Source organism: Polyodon spathula, chromosome 3 (genome assembly GCF_017654505.1).
Source record: "Polyodon spathula isolate WHYD16114869_AA chromosome 3, ASM1765450v1, whole genome shotgun sequence".
Taxonomy (NCBI): domain Eukaryota; kingdom Metazoa; phylum Chordata; class Actinopteri; order Acipenseriformes; family Polyodontidae; genus Polyodon; species Polyodon spathula.
The window spans coordinates 6,504,859-6,522,375 of NC_054536.1; the positions used below are offsets into that span (position 1 = coordinate 6,504,859).

Genomic DNA, 17,517 nt, shown 5'->3' on the forward strand with positions numbered 1-17,517 from the left:
ACTATTACACATTGCTGTGCTCATACAGTAAACCTTTATAAAGAGGTTATCCCGGGATTAGGTATTCTGAAATTGAAAGCCTTGTGTCAAGTACAGTACATCGCTGATTTAACCACAAGATGGGGCCAGCCTCCCCGGAGCAGCAAGCGCAGAGGCGGGGACGAGCCTTACCGGAGCGCGCCGCGTCACTGAGAGTGGAAACGAGGCGTGGGGATTGTTTGCTCTCGGCTGAGAGGGAGACTCTCGCACAGTGGGACTGAACTGTGCCGAGGAATAAAACGAGAAAAAGGCGAAAAGTATTTATTTTCTTATTTACCCAGTCGAATACAGCCACTCAAAGAACAGGTTTGTCAAGCTAATTTGTTTTTGTTTTTTTATACAGTCATGCTAAATCTGTTAAGCAGAGTTACGGACTATAGTAGTTTGTTTGTTTTTTCCCTTAAAAATCCTGCTTTTCTCTATTCAGATAAAACGAACCTGTTATTCCTCGTTGCTCCGATTTGAAAGGCGCTGTGAGAACATTTGCCTCATATACTCTGTAGTGAAGTTACGTGTGTGTGTCTGTGTGTGTGTCTGTCTGTGTGGTGGATCTTGAAACTTTGCAATGTTAACCGTGTTTTGAGTGTTGTTGACATGCGTTTTGTATTTGTTTAACGCAATCAATGGGCCTGTTGTAAATATGCTAACAAACTTTGAGACAGTAAGGGATAGGTCAAAGGCCTTCGATTTTCAGAGCAAGTGCGGTGACAATAAACTCGGCGAATGGATTCAAATCTAAATATAACCACTTTGGTCTAGACCGAAACTGTGAAACCACAAAAACACCGGCTTTGATTTGAGTCTTTCTTTTAAGATAAAGCAAGAGAGGCATGTCTTGCCAAACATGTAACTTGTATGCAGACAGATACAATTCTGTCTGAGTGACACACATTGTTAAATTGGACATAACACATATTGCACACAGACGGTAGTGCATTGATGTTTGTGTTGTTTTACCTTAAATTACATACCAAATGTATTTTGCGTCAATCAGGCTACACTAAGCTAGCAGTAGTACTGGATTAGGCTCACGGTTTTCAGCCTCCATAAATATTAATTGAATTGAATCGCTGTAGCTGTGAAAATAACGTGGAGGGAAAACGATTTTTGACTTTAAGATTTAAATCTACTACTCGGCTGTGGCGTTTAATTGTAACATATAACGTATTGTTGTTTTGTCAGAACGTAGTGTAGCATAGTGTACTCACCATTGTCACGCTAGTGCATAACTAGCCCTGTGTTGTGAGGCCATGTGTAACCAACCAGAATTAAGACAGAGACGCAGCAGCCTCACTGCTTGTAAGCGAGTGAGACCCCCAATGTGGTTTAACCCTACCCGTCTCTGATTAAATAGTGTCGTACCTTAAAGTACTAGATAATTGTAGCAATACAAAAATAATCCTGAGTTAAGACCTTAATCGAGTGCATTACAGGTTTTGACTCTTAACAAAACAGACACCTAATAATGCAAATCTCAAACCTTTTTAAACTACTGATGAAGACCGGTCAAATTCCGGGTTTACTGTAATAGCTTCCAGTTCCTCTTGTAAGTACTACTTACCTTTTTAATTGTGAGTTCTAGTGAAAATGACCCATTATTATTGTGGCGTGAATGTGGACATTCTTGCACTGGGATACCACCACCCAGAAATGAAGTGCTGTAGTTGCCTGTAAATATTCAAGTCTCGGGGTGATTGTGGGCTAGACCGGATAAAAATATAGTGTCGTGATTATATATGCCCTAGGGGGGAAAGTAGCCTACCATTCAAGCATTGCCAGATGTGAGTTCAATACATCATGTGTTGCATTTTTACTATCTGTAGTGTTTAGACATATCTGGCTGATATCGTTAGCTGAAACGAGATCTTTTAATATATAATATATATTGCCGTATAACATATACATGGCAAACTAATGTCAATTTATAGACCTAATAGCTGGATAATCAATGTATTGGTTAATAAAGCTACACGCTATTTGTTAGCTTGACATTTAATGATTTCACTAGCTGATGAAATATATTTAGCTGTCGAAACTTTATTTCAGGAACTAAAATCCGTGTTCATGTTACAGTAGTGTTAGTGACTGCAGTGCTTCCTTGAGTGTTAAAACCTGCCTGGGGTAAGTAGAGACTGAAACATTCCAGGAAGCTGGAGTCAGGCTGTGAGGTGGTTTATTACAAGTTCCTGCAAGACCTGCGGTGTTGTAGGTAAAGAGACGACCGTCTGATATATAATCTGTTGACGTTTTGTAATAATTTGGGTAACGCGTTTCCCAGTATATCTCTTTTGTTTATCAATTGACAACCGTTTTAAGACGCTTTATTTTCTCGCCTATGTTGGCGTTTACCTGTCGTTTTGCAGATAAGAAATAGACAGGTAGTGTGCGATTTGTACTTGTGTATTTCGTGAATGTTCATTAACGCTTGGTTTGTTTGTTATTACATTTGTCTTCCTCTCTTTAAGGAATTTTCAGGCAAGAATGCCAGGCAGTAAAAACATCTACAGTACAAGTCCGGTGGTACTCCAGGCTTGATCTGCAGCCAAAACCCTGCTATTTGGTATTAGGTTAGCTCACTTAATTTAAGTGACAGTTGAGAAGTTTTTCTTGGTTAGTAAGCAAGGTAATTGTTCTTTTGAGTATCCCATAACAATCCAAGCAAAATCTAATTTCACAGTTTTATTGAACTCATATGACTGGAGATATATACATATATACACACAGAGCGCAAGTTTTATCGTTTTCATGAAAGCTGTATGATGAAGAAATACTTACCATTCATGACTGACCCTTCATCGTCATCCTCAAGAGTGTCAGTGTATTCAGTGCATTCCCCATTGCTATTTAATTGGCTGGAGATCGCTGTAGGTTCCATAAAATTCAAGATCCGTGGTGGGTTTGTTTCTGGCCTGTTGCTCAGTATTTCTGAGAGTTCTCGGACAAACTTGCAGGTTTTCACCAGAGATAACACGGACATAAAGGAGATAGCTTCATCTGCATCCAGCGCTCAAAGATTATCACTGACATTTGCAGAGCTTTTTGAGATGTTATAGTAATAAAGTAATGACTTTGGATTTTGGTGATGAAACGAGTGATCGGGAGAGTATCTACGTCTATAAAGAGGTATGTGAAAAATACAGCGAACAAGGGGTGGGGCTTGGCTGGAGATGCAGGATTGTCCTTTTGCGAGTCAATACCTTTTAAACTTGCTTGAATTTCATTTATTTCTGAGACAATGTCACGTTGTACTTTAATGTAATCATTTATCAAATAATGCAATAGAAGTGAAGAAAAAAGAGAAATGTCAAATATATTTAGTAATATAGTGACTTCACGTTCCGCTGACTACAGTAATTGAAATTTTGAAGAAAAAAAAACAAACTAATGTTCTTTGTAATCTTATTAAAAAGAGTTTGTATGTCTTGCAGTTCCAGATTAAATGGATTAGCTGGCGTTGTCATGAAAAATACAGTTAAAATTAGCTTCATCCGGTGTTGTGGCCAGAGATAGACCTCCTAACCCCTTCACTTACAGTACACTAGGAGTGTGTGTAACTGTTCAGACTTCCAACTTGTACAGTGGCTGAAAGCAGTTGGCATTTATTTAGGCAAGTCATGTAATGTGTTTGTTTGAGATGAGTAAAGTAGTAAGAAAATGCTGTTTAAGGCTATGTTGTTGGCTCAGTACACAGCGTGGGGAAGCGTCAGTGTTTTTGTTAAGGGCTCTGATGGCTCACTATTGGGGTCGCTGGTGTCAAGCACATTGTGATTGAGGGGGCTGGAAATGAATATGAGACGAGTGAAATGGCCGAGTGAGGGTAATTTGCGTGCAAAGAAGTGCTTGCTGGTATTCAATTTGTGTTTTAGTGGGGTTGAGGAAGGGATAGATTGGGGGATGGGGGCAAGTGTGGTACACACACTTTGAATTGTTATTTTCTTAATTCTAAATAGCTTGTATATGGGGTTGCAAACAGGTATGGGTCAATGCCTGTTTCAATTCCTTTTGAAAATCAGTTTCTTTGAAGGAATTTGTGTTAGACATTAGTAATTGTGAGTGTTCAACTGTTTGATCTGAAACCAATTTAATTGACTAACAGTGACTTAAGAAGCACATTTTTACAGAATACTGCGAATTGCAATTTTGATCAAAGTGTAGGATTTGATTAAAAGGGAGTGGGAATTGAGTTTGAAATGGAATTGGCATTGAAAAGCAGGAACCCTGGTTGCAGAATCTTGGAGGGCTTTGTAAAACAGCCCTGACACTTGAGGTAAAGGTCAACTCTAGTGCTGTTAGGAAATGTCATGAAATTCAAGAAGGCAGGACCTGTTCCTTGGAAGAAATCAACTGCTGTCTGTAGGCATTAATAACGAGAGTTCTGCTTTGGCGATTGCAACAGATTTGCTGTCTGTTGCTGTTTATACTGTTGTGTGCTGATTGCATATCTAGCTGAAGGCTAAGTGAACCCTGAAAAGGAACTAACTTCTGGATTTCTTCTCAAAGGAGAGCTTAGAAATCAAATGATATTTTTTAGTATACTACAGTATGTGAACACATCTTAGTAAAAGGCTGTTAAGTCTATGTATGATATGAAAAATAAGAAAAGAAATTGGAAGAACTGCTTCACTTAGAACAGCATTTAGTTTGGGTCACATGTTTTAAATAACATCAGTCTATATCCCAAATGGCTAGGGACGGCATTAAAGAAATATATTTAAGTAGTAAGATCTGAAGCTGCTGACTGCATACAGATTAACTGTGTGATAGATAGATCTATCTCTATCTAGCTGTCTAGATATCTATGTTATGCGCAGTATATTTTAAAATAGGTTTTGTTGATTGCTGCTTCAACAAAGGCATGTCATACATGAAACACAGTTTAATGAACTGACCTAGTAAGGAGTGCTTATATTAAATGTTTTTTTTTTTTTTTTTTTTAATTATTATTGTTATTTTAGAGCTGTATCTCATAAACCGCTTGAGATACCAGCTTTATATTTTCAGTGTTTAAGAATCTGTCAGAGTAAGAAACTCGGCAGGGAACAGTGGGATACTGTCTAAAGTGCCACAATATGTGCAATGGTATCAGTCATAGCTAACGTAAGCACAGTAATAAGGGCTTTGTAGTTTTGTTCCCTTATTTCCACAAGACACCTCCTTTTTAAAGTACTTTTAAATGCGTCCTTTTTCCTTACATTCTTTTCTATCAGTAATTTTGTATTGTGTTAAGAGGTACAGTACTGGGATCATAATATAATCTACTACTGGTCATACCTCTTCAGCTATTATCCCATTAATTATTTAGGTTGCGTTTTATTATGGATATGTCCAATTGGTTACACTGTGGCAATAATTAATCTTTCCCACATGTACCAGCGCTACTGTGATATCTCATAAACCACTTAAGCTGTCAACTTCAGATTTTCAATGTTGTACAAAATCTGTTCCTTTAAACTGGCCATATACAATGAGCTACTGTTATCTTTTTCACATTTTTATTTAGTAAAATGTTCAGTCTGAATGATATACAGTACTGTACCCACTAGATTATTGTTATGGAGGATGCCTCATAAACTTGATCACCTGCAGCATGCTGCCCTTACATCACTTCTTACTGATGTATTTCAGTGTTACTTGGGGAAATGGTAACACTATGTATCATATGTGCAGTACTTTTTTTTTTTTCTTTTTTAAAAACAGAATTACAAGAAGTGTAACACTTTTAAAAACTTCACAACATTTTGGTATGTTTAACTTGCCTTTATGAAGGGAAAGTGTGTTTAGGTACAAGGGTATCATGTTCTCTGCTGTGCCCTGCATTGTTTAAACTAGTTTCTTAACACTGGTCCAGTAGTTCTCCACGTTACTAAGCTGTAATAACAAAGGATTAAAAAAAAAAAAAAAACTCGCTCTCACCGATACTATTGCAGGTCTTGTGAGGAAGGGTCTGCGTGATTTCAAATAAAGTTAGTCTTATTTGTGCTGTGTGATTTAAAGGCAGAGTCATTTGTGCTATGTCATGATGAAAATGGGCAGTTATATTTTACTTTAAAATGTAATGAATAAACCAAGAATTGCAAGAAGTGTAAAACTTTTAAAAACTTCACAACATTTCGGTATGTTTAACTTGCCTTTGTGAAGGGAAAGTGTGTTTTGAAAACACAGTGCAGGTGCTTATAGGCTTTTATTGCCATGGTAACTGTACTCTATTTAAATCTATTAATGTGCTTGTGATGTCATTTACTACATGGTTCATGATGTAACAATCTACTATGAATTTCTATTTATAAAATGGGTATTTTAAATACTCTGCCCTGATTGGTCAAAACAGGTCACATGGAGGTGTTGCTATTACAGCATATCACCATGGGTTGGCACTTTTTTCAAAAATGGGCAAATCACTGGCAGATATCCATACACTAGAATTTAAAAACAAAAACGGCAAACATATTGGAATTTATAGCAATAAACATGACCGATGAGATTTATGCAAATGTTGAACTTTTGGGAAACCGAAGTGTACGTGAGGTATTAAATTAATCTGAATCGGACACCAATGATTAATTAAAGTAGTGAAAAAAACAAAAAAAGCAAAAGTATTCAAATAAATTCAAAACTCGCCATTCTGATCGCTTTGTTCCTTCTCCTTGAACTACGGCGTTTCCCTATCCCATTTTGAAAATAAATAGTTTAAAAAATATCTTTTAAACTTTCACATTTTCACAAAATATTTGGGTCCCTCTTAAAAGATACTTTGGGGTTAAAAGATGTTTTGTTGCCGTTGCTCCCGCTGTCTGTTCTTTGGTCTGCCTGCCTGCTGCCACTGGACCCACCCCCTTTCACAGCTGTGTGGTCTGATGCTGAACATTTATAAATACATCACAACAGTTCCTGCCATACCTTTTAAATGTGTCTAGGTACAAGGGTATCATGTCCTCTGCTGTGCCCTGCATTGTTTAAACTAGTTTCTTAACACTGGTCCAGTAGTTCTCCACGTTACTAAGCTGTAATAACAAAGGATTAAAAAAAAAAAAAAAAAAAAACTCGCTCTCACCGATACTATTGCAGGTCTTGTGAGGAAGGGTCTGCGTGATTTCAAATAAAGTTAGTCTTATTTGTGCTGTGTGATTTAAAGGCAGAGTCATTTGTGCTATGTCATGATGAAAATGGGCAGTTATATTTTACTTTAAAATGTAATGAATAAACCAAGAATTACAAGAAGTGTAACAAATCAAAACTGCTCTTTCAATGGCAATGTTCAATTCAACGTCTGAAATTATTTTTTAATTAATGCATTTTTTTTTTTTTTTATGTTTTGAGGGACTATTTTTTCTAAGTTCAGGCAGAGGTGGAAGGCTATTTAATAATTACTTTTTTTGTTATTTAAAACATGTTTTTTTGGTGTTTTTTTGTAATGTCGGTTGATCCATTTTATAAGTGCAATAAGGCACGACAGGGTGTGGGATATACTCTAAAATCCACACGCTCCAGGCAGTTAAAGCCACTCTGCTTCGCCTCGTGACTTATAACGCATCCGGGGTGTGTGGATATTATTGCTTACTTTAAACCTTCAGATATCGTACAATAAAGTTGAAAGTGGTGAAATGGGGATATTGTGAGTGCAAAAAAAAACTTGTCTAGTTATGAACACATGCACCAGTAAATACAAATCTGACTCTTTTTTTTTTTTTTTTTTTTTTTTTTTAAATTTATTCCAAAAATCTGTGGAAGTTATTTAGAATTGGGGCGGTACATATATATATATATATATATATATATATATATATATATATATATATATATATTTTTTTTTTTATCTTAAAATATAAAACTCAGGGTCACCAGAAAAGAAATACAAAAGGTAGAAAGCTAAATTCAGGAAGTGTGAAGAAAACAACAATAACAAACATTTGGCTTCAAAGTAATTGAAAGGTTTGGGAAAGTGGTCTTAAATTGTATGTGCTTAAATAGCACTAGGGTGTAACAAAACAGACCACGGAAACTGAAAGTCTTTCTTGAAGGTAATATCCGGGTGGACATGCAGTTCATTTACATTCATTCATTAAGGATGTCACATACTGTATGTTGGTATAAGCGCAGTTCTTCTGTTTGCTGTTGTTTGCCCAGCTTGGTTAGATGTTTTATCAGAATCTGGAGATACAGTGTAAGAGTTGTCTATGTACAAACAGTACATTGCACTTCATATCAGTGGCTATGAAAATGATATGGTTTACTACTGGGGTATAATAAAGAATATAACCACATCCATAAACATTTGAACATGTAAAGGAGTTGGTGAGCATCTGTCGTTAGTTTGTGTGTATTTTTAAAGACGTTCAGCAGAGTACTGTGTGATTTTTTTAAAATGGTATGTTAGTTTTAAAATGGTCAAATTTAGTGGTGGCACAATTACTTCGGTACTGTAGAAATACTTATTACATTAAAATGCACATGTTTCAATATAACAGGTGCACTTAGAAACCACTCTTCCATGCAGTTATATACTAAATTATAACAATATTCAACGGAATACTAATAGGGCAAGTCTTCTGTGAAATCCAAGCAATAAAGGTATTATTAGTAAAGAGAGCTGGATGGCAGTGTAATCAAACAGAAAAGGTGTGAGCAGTGCTAACGAGACGCATGACTGCCTCACTGGTAAAGGGATAACATTATAATCATTAGTCTACCGCTTACAGCAGTGGTCAAGCTGCATTAAGACCCGAAATGTGAATTCACTGTCTGTCTGCATACAGTACATCGGCGTCAGTCAAGCGAGGAGAGAGCCCAGCTCTGCGTCGTTTTAACCTGCCTTTACAGAACACTGCCACTACTTTGCCACTACTACTGTATCAGACTACAGTACATTGGCCAGAAAGGTAGAATGGCCTTTTTAGGCTGCATTCACGTTAGGTCTGTTTCAAACAGACTCAGTCTGGTTTGTTGTGGTTGAAATAATATATCTTGTCGTTCAGTACCGAGTTTGTTTGTGTTCAACACTGTTTGTAAGCGCACTCGCTTAGTTTAGTTTTGGTTAGTAAACCGAATGTTTATCCTGCTAGGTATCTTGAACAATGGTATCTATTGATGTATTGCTCCAGGTTTAGATTCTTGCATAATGCTGTTGAAGAAACCAATGATGAACAACGGAAGAAAATTCATGAAGTTGAGGGAGAGCATTCTGTCCATCTTCGAGTGATCCACACCCGCTACTGAATGCGTTCTTCACATTTCTGTCAGAGCTTCAGTGTCTCGCACCTTCCGTGTAGTTCCCCCGATACAATTAGTTTTTAGCTCCACTTGTTTCCTCAGAATTTGAACTTAACTATATGCAAAATGTTTACTTCTGAGTCAGGTTACCTTGTGCAGTTTGTTTCCTGTGTGCAGCTATTTACATTGGAAATAAGTCATACAAAAATATTATCCCCAAGACTGAGACTGTTTGTGGAGGAGTGTGAAGAAGTTATTTCTAAACTGCTCATGCATTATTTACATTGTTGTTATTGATTATTAAATTGCTTAGTAACACCACTGATGAAATACAGTAGTCCTCTCATTGCATTCCAGTGTTATTTTTTTGGTTTGTTTTGCTTTCACTCATTAGTAGCACAGTTGCCCTTCTTTTAATGTACTTCAGAAAGAAAAAGGTGCACTAAAAGGGGCTTTATGGCCAGAAGTAAAATATTGTTACGCTTATCGTTGCACTAAATGTGGTGATTGCTGCACCATGTGACTAGTGTCTTATTAAAAGTGGCTTGAAACTTGTTTTCAGCAGACCACTACACAGCGTACTTGGCCACTCAGTTCACTTGGGGAGACTTGTGGCCCCATTCGAGCCAACTGGAAGCTTGCTTTTAAAAAGCTTGATAGCGTTTTGCATAATGCCCACCCTATCAGGCCTTTTTGCTTTTCTTATAGTGCCTCATAGCATTTAAAAATAATGAATGATGTTATCTTAATTTCTGTAAAGTTTTATCAGCCCAACAAAACCAGTGCTTGGATCAGGGGGTGGGTTGAAACAAATACCCCTGCAGCTGAAACGACCTTGTTCAGTAAAAAACAGTCTGAATCATCTGCACAGTCTGTACAATGATCACAAGAGACTAAACAATGGAAGAAATCTACAATTAAAAAAAAAAAGTTAAAGAAAGAATGTTTTAATAATAATCATTGAACATGAGACACTACAGCTTCAAAAACATTTGATACAGACAGTTAGTCCCCAGTAAGGTAAAATGAGAAGATTTTATATATTTCAGAATTTACATATCTTCACTTTAACAATCAAAATGAGTACTAGTTAAAGTGTTCTGTTTATTTATTAATTTATTTTGTTATGTTTAAATGTGAAAGTGTTATGGATTAAATAGAAATAAATATTGAGGTAATTAAACTGATATGCAAAAATACAGACAGACACTCCCCTTATCCCCAGATTCTGATATTCTCAAGAGTGTATTCTAAGTTTCGTGACTGTTAAGCAAATTTCCAGATATGCAGCGGGGAAGATAATCAATCAGGAGTTCAAACTTTCATCATTAGGTTCTCGCTTGAGTACTGGCAGAAATAGTTTGGTACTCAATAATAATAATAATAATAATAATAATAACCATAGTGGATGATAGTTTCTCCATTGGGTCTGGATTTCTCAAATGACCCCTCCACATACACAGGAGAGAAGGTTCGTGTTGTGACAGAAGCTGTAAGGGGAGCTTGATTAGAGCAGTTTTTAATAATTTAGCACTAGTAGGCGCTCTGGTGCTAAACTTTCAAAACAGTTTAGCACCAATTTTCAAAAAGATTTGCACTTCTGGCAAGGATGCTGACTTTGGAATGAAAGGTTTCAGTGGTCACCTGACAGATATGAATATACATCAGGGTAGAAAGACGTGAGGCTGATAATCGGGGTCGATATTTGTTTTTGTTTCAATGTTGACATGTGAAAACCCACACTTACAAGCAGCACTGTTTAATGGCAGTGTCAGAGACAACAACAACAGTTTATGAATGTATAAGTAGGAGTCCGGATTGGTGGTCATTACAATTTTTAACAAATCATCATGTGTTCTCTGTTTATTTCAATAGTCTACCACCAATTTTTTTTTTTTTTTTTTCAAAAGCTAAAAACAGAACACTTCTTCACTTTATTAGTGTTGTTGAACATGTTGGTTTGATGGCACAACATTATTTATAGGAGGATGTAACGGGGAAAATAGTATAAGTAAAATGCCAAATTAAATGCTTTGTTTGAAACTCACGTTTTAAATGTAATGGCTTTCAAACAGCGACACCTCTCATCCATGCTCAGTTTAGGAAGAGGACCTTCAGTGAGCTTCCACAACACCACTCCTCTTAACTACATCCCTCTTAAGAATGGACAGATTCATCGAGATCCCAGCTATCGTTTGTTGTTCCAGTAAAAGAAAATCATTGATGTTATCGTGAGGTTAGGCAGGTATGGGTCACAGCCAGATAATATGCTTGACCTTGCAAGCGTGAGCTTCCTGAATGAAATGCTTTCCTGTTAAATGTACCGACGGTACGCATTTGCATCTTAAAAAACAATATGGAAGTTTGCATTTTTTTGTATATTGACGTGCATTATAGCATTACATATTTTTTATATTGGTTTCATTCTGAGTGTTCCCTGATGTTGTATTTTTCAGGTTTGGGACAGTGAAGCAAACCATGTGGATTACTTTATCCCTGAGAAGATGAACAACGGAGCTGTACAGAGGATGGCTGACAAAGATGGGAAGGCAGACTTGCCCATTATTCCTGGGCAAGTTTACGTTGAAGTGGAATATGACTACGAGTACAAGGCAAAAGACAAGATGATCGTGATAAAGCAAGGAGAGCACTACATCCTGGTCAAAAAAACCAACGAGGACTGGTGGCAGGTCAGACAGGATCAGAACACCAAGCCCTTCTACGTGCCGGCTCAGTATGTGAAGGAACTGAGGAAGGCACTCATGCCGCCACAGAAGCCCCTGCTCTCCAGTCCCAGCGGCTCTTTGAAAGCAAAGTCCTGTGCTCTGGACATCCAGCCTTCCCACAGGTCGAACGAGAACCTGGCCAAGACCCCAGAGCTCTCCAGCTTTGGAAAGCACTCCCTGGTGCACACTCACCCACCATCCCTGCCCAGAGACGCTAACCAGAACCTGGCTCCAGGGAGCAGCCCGGGGCAGACCCGGCGAGGTGGAGAGCACCACCAGAACAACAACAACACCACCTCAATGGGGGGGACTGATTCTCCTCCTAGGATCCCCGATCACAAGAAGGCAACCACGTTGGGGCGGGAGGCAGTCCTTGATGTGGATGCTGAAAAAACGCCCCCCCACGAACACCCCCACGGCAGTTTGACCAGAGACAGTTTGGAGAAACACCGGAACAACTCAGAGTCTGGAGATGACCTGAGCAGCGGCTCCACAGAGCACATGCAGGTAGTGTACAGAGTGACTTCCACTCGCATTTTGTAGAAAGTACGTGTTTCCACACATATCGGAAGTGAAGTATTTAAGTGCTGCTGGGAGCTCAAAGTTCAAATGTGCTGCCTGCAATTGCTACAATTTAACTTAACAATAAAACTGCCTTTTACTGTACAGTTTCTCTGAAATCTTGCTTCCTAATCTATCTCAGGCTGACGTTATAGTGGCCAAATAACAGGTTTTAATTTATAACTGTTCATTCGGAGTGGGAGAGAAAAGTGATGAGAGCGTTGGTTCCAAGCCTGGCTGTTGCGTGTGATGAAATCCTGAATTAATTAGAAGGGAAGTTAAATCCTGCCAGGACCATGTTGGATGTGATGGGGAGATGAAGTGAGAGGACAGGTGCAGCTAGCAGGGAAAGCTAATTAAAACACTGCATGTACTGTGCTACTGACCTCAGCCCAGGCCTGTTCAGGGGAACAACAGTGTCATGGCATTCATTTAACCACTAAATCTACTGGAAGGTGTGACATACATTTACGACATATATAGGAACTTCCCTCACCGAGGTTGTATTGGTAATTGACTGGTTCTTTCTGACTTGCTTGCTGCTTCTGCTTGTTTGCAGCCATGTGGAATGAATCACAGGAGTTGACAGGATTCAGATTTTGTTGTGAACAAGTTGTTGTTTATCCAATTGTTTTTTTTTTTTTGTAATTAAAATATAGTGGTTTATTAAACAGATTGTTGCCTGCTCCACATCCCCCAGTTTATCTGCAGTGTGCTGAGAGCTTTGTGAGACACTGCAGTCAGTGGTTCCTTATCTCTGTCCTACAGACCTGGTTGGTGCACTGCAGATTCTTGCTCAGAGCAAAGAACAAAGTAGGTAATTCATCCAAGATTTGAGTCTCTGTTTAGCACGTAGTGTGAGAATAAAAACCTTATGCTCTCCTTGTTCCTTAGTATCCCATGTAAAAATAAATAAATAAAACAGACCAACATATGAATCTGTAAAGAAATTAACCTTTCAAATATATATGATTTGTTTGCCTAGAACTAGATAACTGCCGTGTTTGAGGCAGATTATATGATGATCACGATGATAAAGATACACCTAAGAATAAAAATTCTAGCTTAGCAAAAATTATTTTGGAGCTTTGAAATCTGATTCAACAAGTTTTGACAGTTTTTACGTTTAAATTCAACCATAATTAACTCATTGAATTCCCCTGGCACTGCAGTCAGTGTTGCTTGACCATTGTGATACAGAAGGGTTAAGCCTGGTGAAGTCACCCGAAAAAACGCACGTGTTCTAGGCACCATGAGGGGCTACTATCTCTCCTCCGGCAGCAAGGCTTTTCTTTGCAGTATCATCACTCATTTAAGACTGTTGTTCAGGCAGGAGTCGGCTGCAGCACAATGGGTGTTAGAGAGCAAGAGTAAAGAGTCCTGTGCTGCAGTCTGTACAAGGCAGTTTCTATTTCACAGGAATATTTCGTTCAGCACAACGGCAAAAAAAACAGCACAGAACATCTCTCTTTGTATGGTGTCAAAGGTTTACCTTGTTGAATTGGACCTGTTTTGAGTGAAAAGTACTGCACACTGCAGCTTTCAACTCGGGCAAGCAGGAATGAGGGAGAGAGATGAATAGCTTACTAAATTAAGTTTAGCCAAGGTATGTTTTTTTAATGAAGTGCTGCTGATCCTTTGTTCTTATCCTCCATGCTGGATGAAGTGCAGCAGTCTCTCAGGACATAGGCAACACGTTGCCGTAGCTCCCTGTTTCTTCCCCGTCTTACAACAGGTAGTGCACAACTTTGCAGCTACACTAGAGCAGTGTTTACAGGACAGCACTTCCTGACTGTTACCTAAGGAGGGGTCACACCCAGTTCAGGCTGAACTGTGCTGAAGGTGGCGAAAGTAAACGGAGCAAGAGGGTGAACTTTCCCTGCTTGATCCTATACCGCCAAACTTTTTTTTTCATTTAAATGTGCAGTATGTAACAACTGAAATATACTACTATATTTTTTTAGTCTCTATGTATTAAGCACTACAGAATGTCCAAGTAACAACAAACCAAATGAATAACATACTGAATGAGTTTAGTGAATAATAGTAATGAGTTTAGTTTTGTATATTTTTAGTTGTAGTTAACTAAGCTGAAGCATGTACTGTACTTTAGACTTGACACCATATTATAGGTAGTTCTGGAGGAAGACAAGCACTTCTGAGGTTGTAAAAGTTAGACACTGGAGCTCACTCCTACCTATTTAAATAACATGTAATCTCTTGCCTTTTTAAACATATCACTGTTTGTTGAAAGAGGACTGTTATTGCGGGATGTTAAGGGTTAACAGCAATCTGTTTCAGACGTCAAGCCTCAGGCACGGTTCCCAATCCGGCCAGCAGTTTTTAGGCGTTTTGAACTACTGTTTGTATTTTTCTGTAGGATTTTGAAGAGTCACAGGATTGATCTGCTGAATTGCAACACCTGCTGTACAGTAATATATAGTTCTGCTGTATTGTATGGGTCCTATGTGGGCTTCAGAATACAAAAATGGGATCTTCATGTCCTCAAATTAGGTTGTCCCAGATATTTTAATAGACTTCTATAGAGGAATTCCGTCGAAATCAGTTCTGGTTCTGATCTCAGAACCAGAGTTACAGCTGACTTGAACATGTAACTTTTCAAACGTTCAAGCATACAAGCTTATACACGTAACACAGACGAAGCCTTTACCAAAAACATGTATTTACTTGGTTTTAGTTTTACCATAGCATTTAAGTGTTTTCTGTTAAACTAGCAAATTAGCCGGAGGGTGGTTCCTGGCATTTTAGAATAGTTCTGCTGAGTAAAAAATGTGAAAGGTCATGTTGTCTTTGCCATTTCGATGATGTTTATTTTCACCAGAAGCTCCCTCCTCCTACCTAATCTCATATTAAAGCAAAACAGCATGTTCACATTGATGGTGTTTGTATGATTTAAAGAAAACATTAGACTTAAGTGGTGTAGTGGCTTGATGATTTTCTTTCTGTGTAACAGCTTTTTTGTTCTTTTCCTATCACTTTTTTGTAAGCTGCAGGACATCTGTAACTAAACAACCTAAGACATGACTCAACATGTCAGTTTTAAAGTGGTCAGTGAAACTCTGCCCTGCATACAGTTGACACCAGTACAGTATATTTGTAGGTATTAAGGTCCAGTATTTTCTGTGTGTCAGATTCTGCTTGGCAGAGCCAGGAAGTTCTATGTTCAAATAAGCAGGTGGTACAGTAAGGTGTGTTACACTGGGTTGTACACGAATGTGAAGTCTGAGCATGAACTCATGGCTTCAATCGCTTAAGTTTTCACAATAATATCTGGGTGAGTAAGCCGCTGAAACACATTTTTACATGTGGGATCGAGCAAGCAGTGCAGACGGACGTTTTTGCAGTCTCTGCATGTGATGCCTGTCACAAGACAGGTAGCACAAAGAGCTGTATTAGGCAAACATGTCTGTGATCCAAAAGATGACAAATAAATATAGACTAGCACAAAATGCAACCATACAGCAGGTCTATATTTTCTGGTTCTCTTTGGCTCAGATAAGCTTGCCCCTTGCCTGGATAGTTCTTCTGTCTACAGTTTTGTTTTATTTTTTTATCTCGCTGTTTGGAGTAGATAACATTTTAAATAAATGCTGTGAAAGTGTCTCGGCACGTTAATAGACGACGCTATTGTAAATGCGGCTGCAAGATGTTGTTTTATTTTTCCTTGCTGCAGGCCATTTGGACAGGTATCAAAACCTCCCTAGGATTCGCTACATTTGTTTTTTTGTTGTATCTAGCCTAAATATTTAAAACAGTCATTTCAAAAACAAGTCATGTCTTTTTTTTTTTTTAGTAGACATGCAGAGAATTGAATGAATTTCATTGAAAGAATGAATTTTATATTTAAGTATTGACTTACCAATCATCCCTTAATCCTAGAAGTATGTAATGGATAAATTATGGCCTTTCCATTATTTCTGAAAATAAATCAATTTTGGTTTCAAGTTGATTCCAAGATGAGATTTAAAAAAAATATGGGAAATACTGCTCTTGTATGACATCAGATTAATTGTTGGGAAGGGACCACCATCGGACCCAGACTCGTCAGGCTTTGGTGATTACAGCTGACATTTACATCGATTTCTCCTGAGCCTTGTTGAAAATAATAACACCTGTTTTGCCTTTGGATGTGTTTAATCTCATAAGGAAAAATAAGTGGATGCTGTACCATTAAGAAGTGTGTGTATGTCTTCAATGGGAAAGGTGTTTCACAAGGATAACACAGCTCAGTAGAATAGAATCTGAGATTTTGTTATGGGTGCGGAGGGGAGTGGATTATGGAGGGCGATTGCCAAGCCAGCAAAACATCAACTAATAATGTGAAGCAGCACTGAGCTGTTATCACTGCGTGTCACGGCCCCGTTGCTCAGTAAACGGATTTGCAAGGCACAGCCACCCTGAGGCTGGGTTAGTTCTGTATAGTGTTGCAGCAGTTCATTGCCTGTCTGTGAAACCTAACGGTGCTCAGTTGGGAGATTGTCTGCTGAAGAAAACTGGAAAAAGGTGGAGTGACTTTCTATTGGGATTGACAAAAGTACTGTACCAACAGGTATAAAATGTACCCAGAGGCAAAGGTGAGTGAGACCGTGGGGATAATAGTTTAAGCAGGATGAATCATAATGCATTTTCACTGCTAGAAATGAGATTGAATTACGGTGGAATTATTATGTCGTAACATGAACTAACTTAATATTTCATATGTTATTTCATAAAATAAAGTATTTGATCCCCTAGAGTAAACTTTAAATACGATGCATATCTGTTTGTTTGTTGGGGGGGGGGGGGGGGGGGGGGGGGTGGGGGGGGGGGGGGGGGGGGGGGGGGGGGGGGGGGTTGGGGGGGGTGGGGGGGGTTGGTGTTCAATTTCTGCACGTTCATTTTTGTCACAAGTTTAACGAAACGCGTGCAGTAAAAAGTGTTCAAATTATATGCGCTGTTGCAAGTCTACACACGACAAGTTGCC

The 17,517-nt window shown here is 38.4% G+C and overlaps 1 protein-coding gene across 12 annotated transcripts in view; it reads left to right on the forward strand.

Moving 5' to 3' along the window:
* Window positions 1-200: 200 nt before the first annotated feature.
* LOC121311263 (rho GTPase-activating protein 12-like) overlaps window positions 201-17,517 on the forward strand; it is a 65,153-nt gene continuing 47,836 nt past the window's right edge. For 5 of the 12 annotated variants that reach the window (XM_041243915.1, XM_041243911.1, XM_041243903.1 and 2 more), the window contains exons 1-2: window positions 202-345; window positions 11,703-12,479. In XM_041243915.1, the coding sequence (XP_041099849.1) occupies window positions 11,751-12,479 (729 nt within the window). In that variant the 5' untranslated portion in view covers window positions 202-345; window positions 11,703-11,750. Of the gene's footprint in view, window positions 346-11,702; window positions 12,480-17,517 lie in introns of all 12 variants that reach the window. The other 7 variants (XM_041243901.1, XM_041243899.1, XM_041243902.1 and 4 more) reach the window with 2 other exon arrangements.